A 15,297-nucleotide genomic window follows, 5' to 3' on the forward strand; every position below is an offset into this window, starting at 1 on the left:
GAAAAAGGCAAGCATAAATCATTAAAATAAGCAAGTCATAATAATTAATTAAATGATATAAGTGTAATTAAACTTAATTAAACAATAGTATAGTATAGTGCAATAATTAAAGTAATATAACAGTTATGTAAGCAGTACTCATGTAAAAATTGAAGTAAATATAAGGGGGGGAAAAATATAAAAAAGCCATTTAAAAGTGGGAATATGTATACATTAAAATGAGTATAAAGTAAAATAAGTAAAAAATTAGAAAATGTATATTTTTGCTTAGCTAATTGTTGAATGTTTAAGAGTAATGGATTGCAGATTATTTTTTTCCCTTCAGTTTACAGCAAAAAGTACAGGAATTTGCCTTGTTGTTCCAATACTTTTGGACACGACAGCAGGTTATCTATTACCTTGAAACGTACTGCTTTACAGGATAAGGATTTATTTGGAAGTTTTGAATTCTCTTGCTTGTATTGTGGTGTTTGGAAGACAAGAAACGTTTTTATAACCACAGACCTTTGGACTAGTGCAAGAAGATACGAGGGAATGATGTTTTTCTACACATCGTAATTTAGCAATAAACCGACTGTGTTCTGTGTTCTGTGTTCGGATACTTTTTTTTGCAGATTTTGAAGAAATTAAAATAAGAAATCATACATTTATAATTTAAAAAGTGCACATTTGGTATAATGCAATTGTTACATTTATCATCATTTTAAGCAGTGGGATGTTATCTGTGTTCCTCATCCCAGGGGGAATGTGATGTCCGTTCCCTTTAATTCTTCAGAAATAGCTGTGTTGAACTTCGACTCCAACTCTGGGCTGAAATAATTCTTCCAATCTCCAACAATTCCTTAGAAAGAATAAAACAGAAATCAGAAATTAGACCTTCCAGCACCTAGAAACTACTTCAGAAGCCCCATTTTGGGATGTGAACAAAGCATTATATACAAGTCTATAAGTCTTTCTGAGTTTATCTCTACCTTTTCTGAGAAATGCAGACTTCTTGCTGTCCATTACATCCTTTGGCACCAGTGAATAGTTGGACATTTTGTTTTGCTTCATGGTTTTGAACGTACAGTGTTCAGTCACATGGTTCAGAGCGTCTTTGCTCATGCTCTTACCAAGGAAGAGTAACATGCGTCCGAGAACCCCATGTAGATCCTGACAAAGTCAAAGAATAATAGATCACCATAGCTGTAACAGATTAGCATGTAAGTGATAATAAAACATGCTTTTATAGGAAAGTTACAACAATATGTAATGTGAAGCTGATAAAAAACAAAATGCAGCCAAGAAATTGTTCAAGCAAAACAACACACTGATGGAGCATGTAAGTAAACATCGGTCAACTTAACCTTTAATTCAATAGGATCACCTGGATGGAAACACATTACCTGAATCATCTCCTCATACGTGACGTAAAGAATTCTGTCACCCAAATCCGTGTTTCTCCAGCTCTTCACGTGATCAGTCCACTTTCCGAATATCACTGAGCAAAGACATTCACACCATTGTGTTCTACAGATAAGATTGTCTCCATGATAGTGCTGTGTTCAGTACAGATCAGATTGTTTCACTCACCATTTCCGGCTAGAAATTGGTCCGCAAATTCCTCAAAGGCTCCTGGGTCATGTAGAAAACTGGCCATTTGGTGGAAATGAAAAGTGGAAACCAGGACATCTTTTGGGTTTCGAGACACATAAATGACCTAGAGTAAAGTAAAGTAAAAACACAAGAGATTAAGGAATATAGAGTCTACACACCTCTGTTAAAATTGCAGTGTTAAAAATAATAAATAAATAATAACATATATAAAAACCAAGCTAAATCTTGGACCACATTTAATGTGAAATGGATGCCAGAAATGGGTCCAAAACTAACAATTACCTGGCTGCACAAGTGTGCAAACCCTTTTATTATGGTCTAGGGAACTGTGCTCATGCTCAAAAGTCATCATCATACACCATAAATCAATGTTGTGATTTGGATTAACCCCAAATAACGATCATTTGTATCTGTATGATTTTCTTCACGTTTCATGAATAGCTTCAAATTTCAAGCGTCTATCTATTTTTGGTACAGGCCTCTGATGGGTAGCTGAAGATGAAGACCTTCCAGCATGATATCAGCACAAAGCACAAATCCAACAGTCAACTAAGGAACCGCTTGCAAAGAAGCTTCAAATGAAGATTCCAAGAATCAGTGTCAGTGGAATGACTTGGACTAGGCTGAGCACATGAGATTCACTCACAATTAGATTTTTTTCCAAGAAAGATTGAAATAAAATCTAAGCTGCTGATGAAGAATGGTTACTGTGCGACGTCCCAAACAGATCCTAAGAACTATATATTGAAAATTATTGGGATATTTTTCCTGATAATCCAGATTGCATCAAAAAACAGCTATGCCAGAGCATTCACTCAGTCATTTTTTTTTTACCTTAGCCTTAGATGAGAAGAAAGAAGAAGGCATCAGATGATAAGGCATATGGGAAGCGAAGGCCCGTGGAGCACTCAGCTTCTTTGCAGTTTCAGCAATACGTGACTCCTCAAGCCATGGCACTCTGTCCCAGTTTGGGATGGTCAGTACTGGAGTCAAATCCCCTCCATTCAGGAGCAGGGGAAGAATTTCCTGCATCCATGTTGTACCTGAAAAAAGACGGAGTAGTTCTGTTCAAGCACATCTTAGTTGCAACTCGTAGGAATATAATAAATTAATATTATAAATTAAAATAAATTATCTGGGGAGCACATGGCACCAGGATGCCATGTATATATATATATATATATATATATAAAATCTTAACAAATGCAAACATGTTTTTTTATTTTAGCATATGTGTATTTTAGCATACACTTTTCAAAAGATCATTGGTGATCACTTTTAACCAACTGGGCGTGAGCCAAATGGTAATTTAGGAAAGAGGGAATTTCATAAATAGGATAAAAATAATTGTGTAACTGTAGTGTGGGTTGCATTAGTCAATATGCTTATTATTTATTTATTTGAAAAAAACACTACTTTTAAGTCATGACCTATTTACTGTAGAGATAAGAAAATGTCAATTAAAAAACATAAATAAATAAAAATAATAATTAAAAAAAAAAAAAAAAAAAAAAAAAAAGCCTAGGAAGTACCAGTACTAGAGAACCTACCAGATTTGGGATAAGTAACTGCAATCACATCATCGTCCTGCACTTGAAACGACTCAAAATATTTCAGACTCTCGTCGGTGTGTGAAATCGTAGGGAGTAAAAGTCCGTGATAAAGCGAATACAGGTCTTCCTTCTCCATTGTTACCGAGAGTATTAGTCAAACCCGTGGACTGGAGTTACAGTTTGACTGTTCTGCATTCCATCCTGCCAGCGAGGCGTTACGAGGTCACGTGACTCGATCACTGCTCGAGCAAGACCTGCTTTTCAGTCCAGTATTAAAGATAAGCAGAAATTCTAATCGATAGCTGTAAGTTGCGCAATCATAGGTTACATGACTATATGTAACTTTACCTTTTATTAATCATAATAAATCCCTAAAAGTCGGCTGTATTTTATTGCTCTCTGCATTTTAAAGGCGGTCTTTACTTGCTTCTTCTGTTTTTTCGGTGGGAGACAAAGGAACGTCTCTCTATTTATCCGGGCTTGGGACCAGCACAGAAGTCACTGGACTGTAACCCCCATGGCTAGATTGGGTGACACTGGACAGTAAATAATGTAAATGTCTTTTCTACAACAGCAATCAAGGGCTCTTGAGGAACTAATAGGTCAGCATGACCTTTTAGTTCCTGAGTTCATTATAGACACTAATTCCTTGCTGCGGCAAGCCGACAGATTCAACGGCAGTTGGCAGCTTTTGTTTCTTATTTCTTGGGAGAGTATTAAAATTAAGAATTGTATTGTTCTTGTATCTGGTTGCTTAATACAGTATAGTATAGTACAGTACAGTACAGTACAGTATAGTGTAGTATAATACAGTATAGTGTAGTATAGTATAGTGTAGTATAGTACAGTATAGTGTAGTATAGTATAATACAGTATAGTGTAGTATAGTATAGTGTAGTATAGTACAGTATAGTGTAGTATAGTATAATACAGTATAGTGTAGTATATACAGTATAGTATAGTATATACAGTATAGTGTAGTATAGTATAGTATATACAGTATAGTGTAGTATAGTATATACAGTATAGTGTAGTATAGTATAGTATATACAGTATAGTATAGTATATACAGTATAGTATAGTATAGTATATACAGTATAGTATAGTATAGTGTAGTATAGTATAATACAGTATAGTGTAGTATAGTATAGTATAGTGTAGTATAATACAGTATAGTGTAGTATAGTACAGTATAGTGTAGTATAGTATAATACAGTATAGTGTAGTATAGTATAGTGTAGTATAGTATAGTATAGTGTAGTATAGTATAGCATAGTATAGTGTAGTATAGTATAATACAGTATAGTGTAGTATAGTATAGTGTAGTATAGTATAATACAGTATAGTGTAGTATAGTGTAGTATAGTAAAGTATATACAGTATAGTGTAGTGTAGTATATACAGTATAGTGTAGTATATACAGTATAGTATAGTATATACAGTATAGTATAGTATATACAGTATAGTATAGTAAAGTATATACAGTATAGTGTAGTGTAGTATATACAGTATAGTGTAGTATATACAGTATAGTATTTACAGTATAGTATACAGTGCAGTATGGTATAAATAGTGTAGAGCAGATAGTGGAGTATAGTATATACAGTATAGTATAGTATATACAGTATAGTGTAGTATATACAGTATAGTGTAAAATAGTATAGTATATACAGTATAGTATAGTATATACAGTATAGTGTAGTATAGTAAAGTATATACAGTATAGTGTAGTGTAGTATATACAGTATAGTGTAGTATATACAGTATAGTGTAGTATAGTATAGTGTAGTATAGTATAATACAGTATAGTATAGCATAGTATAGTGTAGTATAGTATAATACAGTATAGTGTAGTATAGTATAGTGTAGTATAGTATAATACAGTATAGTGTAGTATAGTATAGTACAGTATAGTGTAGTATAGTATAATACAGTATAGTGTAGTATAGTGTAGTATAGTATAGTAGAGTGTAGTATAGTATAATACAGTATAGTGTAGTATAGTACAGTATAGTGTAGTATAGTATAATACAGTATAGTGTAGTATAGTGTAGTATAGTATAATACAGTATAGTGTAGTATAGTATAGTGTAGTATAGTATAATATAGTGTAGTATAGTATAGTGTAGTATAGTATAATACAGTATAGTGTAGTATAGTGTAGTATAGTATAGTGTAGTATAGTATAATACAGTATAGTGTAGTATAGTACAGTATAGTGTAGTATAGTATAATACAGTATAGTGTAGTATAGTGTAGTATAGTATAGTGTAGTATAGTATAATACAGTATAGTGTAGTATAGTATAATACAGTATAGTGTAGTATAGTATAATACAGTATAGTGTAGTATAGTATAGTGTAGTATAGTATAATACAGTATAGTGTAGTATAGTACAGTATAGTGTAGTATAGTATAATACAGTATAGTGTAGTATAGTATAGTGTAGTATAGTATAATACAGTATAGTGTAGTATAGTACAGTATAGTGTAGTATAGTACAGTATAGTGTAGTATAGTATAGCATAGTATAGTGTAGTATAGTATAATACAGTATAGTGTAGTATAGTACAGTATAGTATAGTATAGTGTAGTATAGTACAGTATAGTATAGTATGGTGTAGTATAGTACAGTATAGTGTAGTACAGTATAGTATAGTACAGTACAGTATAGTGTAGTATAGTATAGTATGGTGTAGTATAGTACAGTATAGTATAGTACAGTATAGTGTAGTATAGTACAGTACAGTATAGTGTAGTATAGTATAGTACAGTACAGTATAGTATGGTGTAGTATAGTACAGTATAGTATAGTACAGTATAGTACAGTACAGTATAGTGTAGTATAGTACAGTATAGTACAGTATAGTGTAGTATAGTACAGTATAGTGTAGTGTAGTATAGTACAGTATAGTATAGTACAGCACAGTATAGTATAGTATAGTATAGTATAGTATAGTACAGTACAGTATACTGTAGTATAGTACAGTACAGTATAGTGTAGTATAGTGTAGTATAGTACAGTATAGTATAGTACAGTATAGTGTAGTATAGTACAGTATAGTGTAGTATAGTATAGTGTAGTATAGTACAGTATAGTGTAGTGTAGTATAGTACAGTATTGTATAGTATAGTATAGACAGACTACAGTCTGACAGACTGCACTAGCCACCATGCCACTAATTATAAAAACAGGATATACATTTCTCAAAAATTCATTCTCTTTGTATTAGACTACACGATGTTCCTTTCAGTGATACTGAGTAAGCTTTTTAGGCTTCTTGATAGAATACTTATAACTTATTTATAACATGACTGAATGCTTATAACTTACTTATAACTTGATAGAATACTTATAACAATGTACAAAATATGAACTGGCATCTGATTGGCTGTTGCAGGTCTACAAGAAATTCTTCACCTTGCAATACCACCAGAGGAAACACAAAGAACAAAAATAACCAATCCAAATCCAAGTTATTTTTTGTATATATTAATTCATTTGTAACATCTTCAGGCCTGTGTTTTAGCCATTTAAGCCATGCTTAGTCTAAGCATGGTGTGAACCTGGTGTTACTGTTCAAGCACTAGTTGCAAAGAGTAAGGATATGAGGGGGGAAAAAGGTCACAATATATATCATTTTTAATAACCTAATAATATAATGATAATCTTAACAAATTCAAACACGTTTTTGATTTTAGCATACACTTTGGTGATCACCTTTAACTGGCTAGGCATGAGCCAAATGGTAATTTAGTAAAGAGGGAATTTCATAAATAGGATAAAAATAATTACATAAAAATTGTAACTGTAGTGTGGGTTGCATTAATCAATATGCCTGTTATTTATTTTTATTTTATTTTATTTTTAAAAAATCACTACTTTTGAGCCATGGCCTAATGACTGTAAAAATGTAATAAAAATAAATAATAGCATAGGATGTACCAGTACTATTCTTGTTCACGATCTTGTTACCTCACGTATTGACTATTGTAACTCCCTTCTTTTTGGTCTCTCTCATAAATCTCTTCTTAAACTTCAACTGGTTCAAAACTCAGCAGCTTGTATCATCACTAAAACTCTTTAATTTCACCACATCACTCCGGTTCTGCAGCAGCTTCACTGGCTTCCGGTGAAGCTTCGCATAGACTTTAAGATTCTTCTTCTCACTTTTAAAGCTATTCACAATCTTGCCCCTTCTTTCTTGTCTGATCTTCTCCATATTCGTGTTCCCTCTCGTTCTCTTAGATCTGCCTCTTCTCTTCAACTTTCTGTGCCTTCTGCTCGTCTTGCCACCATGGGGCAGAGGGCTTTCTGTTGCTCTGCTCCCCGGCTCTGGAACTCTTTACCTCCAGACATCTGTAACCTTGACTCTCTGTCTATCTTTAAATCTAGACTCAAGTCTCACCTGTTTAAGCTTGCTTACTCTTCCTAAATCTTACTTGCCCTCTCACACAGTCACAGTCTTCTGTATTTTTTTGTTATTGTTGCTTGTTTTTTGTCGTATTGTTTCTATGTGCTTTGTTTTGTAACTCATTGTTCGGTGTCCTTGGGTGTTGAGAAAGGCGCCTATAAATAAAATGTATTATATATTATTATTATTACTAGAGAACCTACCACATTTGGGATAAGTAACTTTAAGTAACATTATGACCACCTGCCTAATTTTGTTCATTTGCTGCCCAACATATCCCGCCCATTAACAGGTGCCATGACGACGAGATAATCAGTCTTATTCACGTCATCTGGCAGTGGTCGCAATGTTATGCCTGATCGCTTTATAACATAGCCAGTCTACAGACACAATTTAAAATGTGCGATAATGCGCTCCACAAATTCATGCACTCGGACTACATGATGTTCCGTTCAATGATACAGAGTCAGCTTTTCAGGCTTCTGAACTTTGATAGAATACTTATAACAATGTACAAAATATCAACTGGTATCTGATTGGCTGCAGCATGTCTACAAGAAATTCTTTCCCTTGCAGTTCCAGCAGAGGAAACCCAAAGAACCAATCCAAGATCAGATATTTCTGTATATTTTAATTCATTACAAAGACAAAATAAAAAATACAACAGACATCAGTGACATCGTCTCATGTATGTTTCTTACGAAACACCTGAATGTGTGGTGACATAAGAAAAGCCTCAGTTGCTGTGAACCAGTGTGATGAAAAGTAAGAGGGAGCACAGAGAGATGGCGCCCGTTAACACTGCTTTCACCAACAGAGCAGTCCAACTGCCCAGGAGGAACACGTGGACAAACAACCTAGGGACAGGGAAAGAAAGAAGAACTGAGTCTATCAAATTATTTAAAAGCTGCACATGCATACAGGAGGACGGAAAATTCCAGGATTGGTATTGGACGAGAACCTGAAAAGTGTCATTATTCTGTACAGTGAATATTGGGCAAGGTTCATGTGAAATGCGAAATGCTCACTCCATTAAAAATGCCTTGTACACACAGAGCCCCAGCAGCACAGTCACCGGCAGGCGGAAACTTTTCGGCAGGTCGTACCGCGTGAACATCCACACTACTGCAGCCATGGCGATGTAGTGAACCTACGAACGAAAAGAAGAGAGACTGCTGGTTAACACTCATACAGACTGACACAAACACACAATAGCAAAAAAAAAAAGCCTGCTTAAAATGATAACATTAAATTACCAAACACAATGCATGGATCACCCAAGTCAGCCTTTTTACTTCACATCACTAAGTTAAAATATAAACGTAAATACACGGCCTCTCACCAGACTGATGTTGGAATCGAAGCTCATTTGGATGTATTTCCAATCAAACTCGATCCCTCGAGCTCCGACCCATAAAGGAATACACCTGTTGAAGTACACTGACATTATATACTATTCTTCGCATTAATATTCCATATATTATTACTTAAAACAAGGTTATATAATGCACTTAACAACAACTCCACAGTGGGGAAAAAAAAAGCTATAAATTAAGACTGCTATAAATTAAGTAACACATTTTTATATATATACACTATATTGCCAAAAGTATTCGCTCACCCATCCAAATAATCAGAATCAGGTGTTCCAATCACTTCCATGGCCACAGGTGTATAAAATCAAGCACCTAGGCATGCAGACTGTTTTTACAAACATTTGTGAAAGAATGGGTCGCTCTCAGGAGCTCAGTGAATTCCAGCGTGGAACTGTGATAGGATGCCACCTGTGCAACAAATCCAGTCGTGAAATTTCCTCGCTCCTAAATATTCCACAGTCAACTGTCAGCTGTATTATAAGAACGTGGAAGTGTTTGGGAACGACAGCAACTCAGCCACGAAGTGGTAGGCCACGTAAACTGACGGAGCGGGGTCAGCGGATGCTGAGGCGCATAGTGCGAAGAGGTCGCCAACTTTCTGCAGAGTCAATCGCTACAGACCTCCAAACTTCATGTGGCCTTCAGATTAGCTCAAGAACAGTGCGCAGAGAGCTTCATGGAATGGGTTTCCATGGCCGAGCAGCTGCATCCAAGCCATACATCACCAAGTGCAATGCAAAGCGTCGGATGCAGTGGTGTAAAGCACGCCGCCGCTGGACTCTAGAGCAGTGGAGACGCGTTCTCTGGAGTGACGAATCGCGCTTCTCCATCTGGCAATCTGATGGACGAGTCTGGGTTTGGCGGTGGCCAGGAGAACGGTACTTGTCTGACTGCATTGTGCCAAGTGTAAAGTTTGGTGGAGGGGGGATTATGGTGTGGGGTTGTTTTTCAGGAGCTGGGCTTGGCCCCTTAGTTCCAGTGAAAGGAACTCTGAATGCTTCAGCATACCAAGACATTTTGGACAATTCCATGCTCCCAACTTTGTGGGAACAGTTTGGAGCTGGCCCCTTCCTCTTCCAACATGACTGTGCACCAGTGCACAAAGCAAGGTCCATAAAGACATGGATGACAGAGTCTGGTGTGGATGAACTTGACTGGCCTGCACAGAGTCCTGACCTCAACCCGATAGAACACCTTTGGGATGAATTAGAGCGGAGACTGAGAGCCAGGCCTTCTCGTCCAACATCAGTGTGTGACCTCACAAATGCGCTTCTGGAAGAATGGTCAAAAATTCCCATAAACACACTCCTAAACCTTGTGGACAGCCTTCCCAGAAGAGTTGAAGCTGTTATAGCTGCAAAGGGTGGACCGACGTCATATTGAACCCTATGGATTAGGAATGGGATGTCACTTAAGTTCATATGCGAGTCAAGGCAGGTGAGCGAATACTTTTGGCAATATAGTGTATGTAAAGGTATATGAAATATATCCCTGGTAAACATCTGATAAAAGAATTTCTTTTAAGGTTGTTTATTTATACATACTGAATGCCAAAACAGATTAATTAAAAAAGAATTAGTCTTTATTTGTCACATATACATTACAACACAGTGAAATTCTTTCTTCGCATATTCCAGCCTTGGAGGTTGGGGTCAGAGCGCAGGGTCAGCCATGACACAGCACCCCTGGAGCAGAGAGGGTTAAGGGCCTTGCTCAACGGCCCAGCAGTGGCAACTTGGTGGTGCTGGGGCTTGAACCCCTGATCTTCCGGGCAACGACCCAGAGCCTTAACCACTTGAGCCACCACCCCTGTCTTCCTCTATAATCCTAATATCTGTCTAAAGTCAAAGAAACTGATTAAAATCTAAGGGCAGGATAACAAGTTGTTAAATATTAGCCTGTTACTTGTTCACTAACATTTCAGAGGTTCAGTGATGCATCTCTTAGCTTGCTTTAGTTATTTGCTCCTGTTCCTTGATTCCATGTGCAACGATTTGTGACCCTTGTGCGTTTCCCTTTCTTTATTTAAGGAGATATAGGAGTTTATACTTTTGCAGTATTGTTTTTTGTAAAGAATTGGAAGCTATAATTTTAAGGTTACTTGTTTTGAATGAGTGACTTCTTGTACTTTTGTAATGCATGTTACATATCTGTATATTTTAAGTTTTGTAGCATGTTGTGTGTGTGTGTTGTACCTTGACATAACCAGTTCAGCTGTGGCCCAGCCCATGGCAGCCACCATTATTTTGTACTCTCCCTTCCCGGCGTTTCTGGACATGACGAGATGAAGCCCTAGCAGATCTGCCATGTCCACTGTGGCCTTCATAAATTCCTGCAGGTCAGGACATAAAAGAGTAAATAGATTGTGTGACCTCATTATTAAATACAGACGAATCTGTAATCAAGTCCACATTTCTGTCATTTTCATTAACAGTAGATTCTCAGTGTCTGCTGAAAGTCACATGCATAATGCTGATAAACTGCTATATAGCTGTAGTAAGAAATGCTCAGCTTGTGCTGCCTAATGCAATTTGCAAGTCAATGTGACTCAATGATACTGTGCCAAAATGACCAGGATCAGTTTTTTTACTTTCAAAGCAGCAAGTTTTCTGTTATGAATCTACATGATTTTACTGAAACTGGTTGTCGCTTACCCCGACGAAGTCATATACACCAGCACCGCCCTCCCAGGTGGGAAAGAATGTAGCGAGGAACAGCATCTGTAGGACACAAAAGAAAATGGGGGTAGAGCATGACCTCAGGTCGTTTACACTGCAAATACATCTATATTGATGAGACCCAAGATTATTTCTCACTTTGCATAGTTGTACAAAGAGGTAAGTAGCCCCTGCTTGGACACATCTCCAGAATGCGTTGTATTCTGATCTGAAACAAATTGAGAGAAAATCATCATTTTAAGAGCAAATCAGTTTTTCTACAAAACAATATTCATGATTTTTCTATGGAATAAGATACTATGAAACAGTCAGCCTTGTACACACAACCTCTCATCAACTCTCTCTTTCAGCTTACAACAACAATGCCATGCAGCTGAGGTCATGGGTTTACAAAGGTCTTGTAAAATGTTAATAATTAAAAAATAAAATAAAAAGGTATCATAAAATTGCATTGTCTTTTTGATTTGGTTAAACTATAAGCTTAATACTGTGTGGTACCTGGATGGATGGGTTTTATGTTTTAAGATAATTATTCATGAGTCCTTTGTTTCTCCTATTCAGTTACATTGTCCTCTTGGTCCTGCACATTCCTTGGTTTTGCAGCATCTTCTGCATATTTGCCACTTTTTAAACAGCAGCTATGTGATTTTAAGGTCAATCATTTGAAACAGGATGACTGACGGACTGGTAAAGTATTATACAAGGTGCACACATTCACTGACGCTAAAGAAGGCAGCATTATGAGCCATGAGTGTAAAACTTTAAACAGGATGGTCAGTGTAAATACACTATATTGCCAAACGTTTTGGGACACCCCTCCAAATCACTGAATATAGGAGTTGTTTTTCAGGGGTTGGGCTCAGCCCCCTTAGTTCCAGTGAAAGAAACTCTTAATGCTTCAGCTTACCAAGACATTTTGGACAATTTCATGCTCCCAACTTTGTGGGAACAGTTTTGGCCCCTTCCCATTCCCACATGACTGCACACCAGTGCACAAAGCAAGGTCCATAAAGACATGGATGAGTGAGTTTGGTGTGGAGGAACTTCACAGAGTCCTGACCTCAACCCGATAGAACGCCTTTGGGATGAATTAAAGTGGAGACTGCGAGCCAGACCTTCTCGTCCAACATCAGTGCCTGACCTCACAAATGCGCTTCTAGAGGAATGGTCAAAAATTCCCATAAACACACTCCTAAACCTTGTGGAAAGCCTTCCAAGAAGATTTAAAGATTTTATAGCTACAAAGGGTGGGACAACTCCATATTACTTTCATGGGCATGTAAAGGCAGACGTCCCAGTTTTGGCCTGGCTCAGAGTCTCCACTCTAATTCATCCATGTCTTTATGGACCTTGCTTTGTGCACTGGTGTGCAGTCATGTTGGAACAGGAAGGGGTCATCCCTTAAACCGTTCCCACAAAGTCGGGAGCATAAAATTGTCCAAAATGTCTTGGTATGCTGAAGCATTAAGAGACACATGAATTAAATTGATACATTGATTCACTCTTACTATAGTGTAAGATACTACTTTAGGTCACACTTTAAAAGCTCTTTGGGAAGATTATTGAAAGCTCCTGTAAGAGGATTAAGATGCAGCACCACATTTCAGGCTGAGCAACACCTTAGACGTAATGTTTTGCATAAACAAACGCAAAACACTTTTTTACACATTGAAAGTGCAAGAAGATACACTTACAATCCACTGCATTTGTATGTTATGAAGTAAGGAAAATACGCCAAGGCAAAACAATTCCCGAAATGAAAAAGCGTCATTTCTCAAGAAGTAACTATAAAATAAAGAAACACCTCTTGGACCTGTCGAGAGAGAGAGAGAGAGAGAGAGAGAGAGAGAGAGAATGAATAAACGAGAACAAGATCAACAGTGCTATGTCTTTTAGTTTGTATTTCACAATAACATATTTAAGTAAACAAATACATATTAAATGCTTAACAAGTATCCGTAATGATAGTACATCAAGCGGCTACAACCATTGGCTGAATCCTAATAAGGCGCCCTACAGTTTGTATAGAGCCCTATGTAGGGATCAGGAACTGTTGTTTCATACCCTATATAGTTCCCCTATACAGGGAACACGGGGCCATTTGGGATTCGGCGCACGCTCAGAGGCTAGAGGGCTACAAGCTACATGGCTAACAGCTAGAGGCTCACACGACAAATCGAATTGACACTTTTTCTCGCAACACACACCTCCCAAACAACTCAATAAGTATGTTTAATAAAAAGTATACATTTTAATAACAATACATTCAATACGTTACCAAATGACCGCTGAGGTTTCCCAATGAAACGTCTTCTTGGAGAGACAGGTTTCACATTGAAAAGGTTCCGGACTTCAACAACACTGCACATAAAATAAACGTTCCGGGTTTTCCCTAGTTGGTAAAGTCTTAAACAATTAATTATACATTACGGTCTTCGGTCATAATTTTACGAATATTTGAATAAACTTTCTCGTTATGTTATCAACTGTTGTTCTCTACTAAGTTATGACTGACGTTTTAAAGAATAAAGCCGGTTTTAATAAAAAAAAATAATAATATTACTTTGCATTGCATTTTCATTAAAAATTTATTTGTATAATTGTAAAAATAGAAAGCCGCAAACGTACACTGACAATTACAAGAAGTCAGTAATGTTATGGGGATGTGGTAGATTAGTGGTTAAGGCTTTGGCCCGCAACTCAGATGGTCTTGAGATTGAATCCTTAGTCCACCAAGTTGCTCTAGATAAGGGTGTGCTAGAAATGTAAATCTTATTAATTCGTCCGTCTACATTTCCACTATTCCACTATTATTTCACTAATAAGCAAATGCCTAGAGGTAAGGCTGGGACTGATTTCTCCCTAGCCCAGACTGTAGATTCATCCAGACATTTAAAAACAGACATGTACAGCAATTGCACAGACTGATATGGTTCCTAGATTTGATCTTCATTTTTTGCTGATACTTTCAGCCCGATTCATTTATGCATATGCACCTACACTGACCAGGCATTATGACATATGACATAAGACATTATGACATAGTAACATTATGACCACCTGCCTAATATTGTGTTGGTCCCCCTTTTGCTGCCAAAACAGCCCTGACCCATTCACGCACTGTGTATTCTGACACCTTTCTATCGGAACCAGCATTAACTTCTTCAGCAATTTGAACAACAGTAGTTTGACACACGGGCAGCCTTCATTCTACACGTTCACTACTGTTCCTTCCTTGGACCACTTTTGATAAATAACCACTGCAGAACACCCCACAAGAGCTGCAGTTTTGGAGATGCTCTGATCCAGTCGTCTAGCCACCTTGTATGGACAGTCCAGGCTGGTGGACGCTGTGTAATGGTGTGGAACATGTTCTCCTTACACACTTTGAGCAGGTTTACATCAGTCAGTCATCGCATGAATGTCACCGCCTATTTCAGTATTGTGGCTGACCATGTGCCCATTTCTTCATGTCCACACTTTGCTCATCATCTAATGCCAGCATACTTCCAGCATTATAATAGCTCTGCATCATGTGACACAGCCAAAGTAATCCCAAACTGGTTTGATGGACATGACAATGAGTTTAATGGATTAATTAATTAATAAATATTATATTACTCAGTGAATTATCTATTAGCAAGGTTATCTGTTTGCAGATTTTCTGAGTCACAATCTG

General features: G+C 36.9%; 2 protein-coding genes across 2 annotated transcripts; both read right to left on the reverse strand.

Annotated features, from left to right (window-relative positions):
- Nucleotides 1-225: 225 nt before the first annotated feature.
- Nucleotides 226-3,439, reverse strand: LOC131344221 (sulfotransferase 2B1-like). Its single transcript, XM_058376332.1, is given in 7 exon segments — nt 226-742; nt 744-841; nt 972-1,152; nt 1,386-1,480; nt 1,573-1,699; nt 2,431-2,639; nt 3,147-3,439. Coding segments are annotated over 7 exon segments (873 nt in total). The 5' UTR covers nt 3,286-3,439; the 3' UTR covers nt 226-718.
- Nucleotides 3,440-8,175: 4,736 nt separating this feature from the next.
- On the reverse strand, nt 8,176-14,053 carry tmem147 (transmembrane protein 147). The gene is made up of 8 exons (XM_058376336.1): nt 13,897-14,053; nt 13,313-13,431; nt 11,757-11,826; nt 11,595-11,660; nt 11,136-11,272; nt 8,907-8,991; nt 8,593-8,714; nt 8,176-8,421 (listed from the first exon to the last, which is right to left on the reverse strand). Exons 2-8 carry the CDS (start codon nt 13,387-13,389, stop codon nt 8,301-8,303), a joined length of 678 nt encoding a protein of 225 aa, XP_058232319.1. The 5' UTR covers nt 13,390-13,431; nt 13,897-14,053; the 3' UTR covers nt 8,176-8,300.
- Nucleotides 14,054-15,297: the final 1,244 nt, after the last annotated feature.

The sequence above is a fragment of the Hemibagrus wyckioides genome, linkage group LG23, assembly GCF_019097595.1.
Source record: "Hemibagrus wyckioides isolate EC202008001 linkage group LG23, SWU_Hwy_1.0, whole genome shotgun sequence".
In the NCBI taxonomy this organism is placed as follows: domain Eukaryota; kingdom Metazoa; phylum Chordata; class Actinopteri; order Siluriformes; family Bagridae; genus Hemibagrus; species Hemibagrus wyckioides.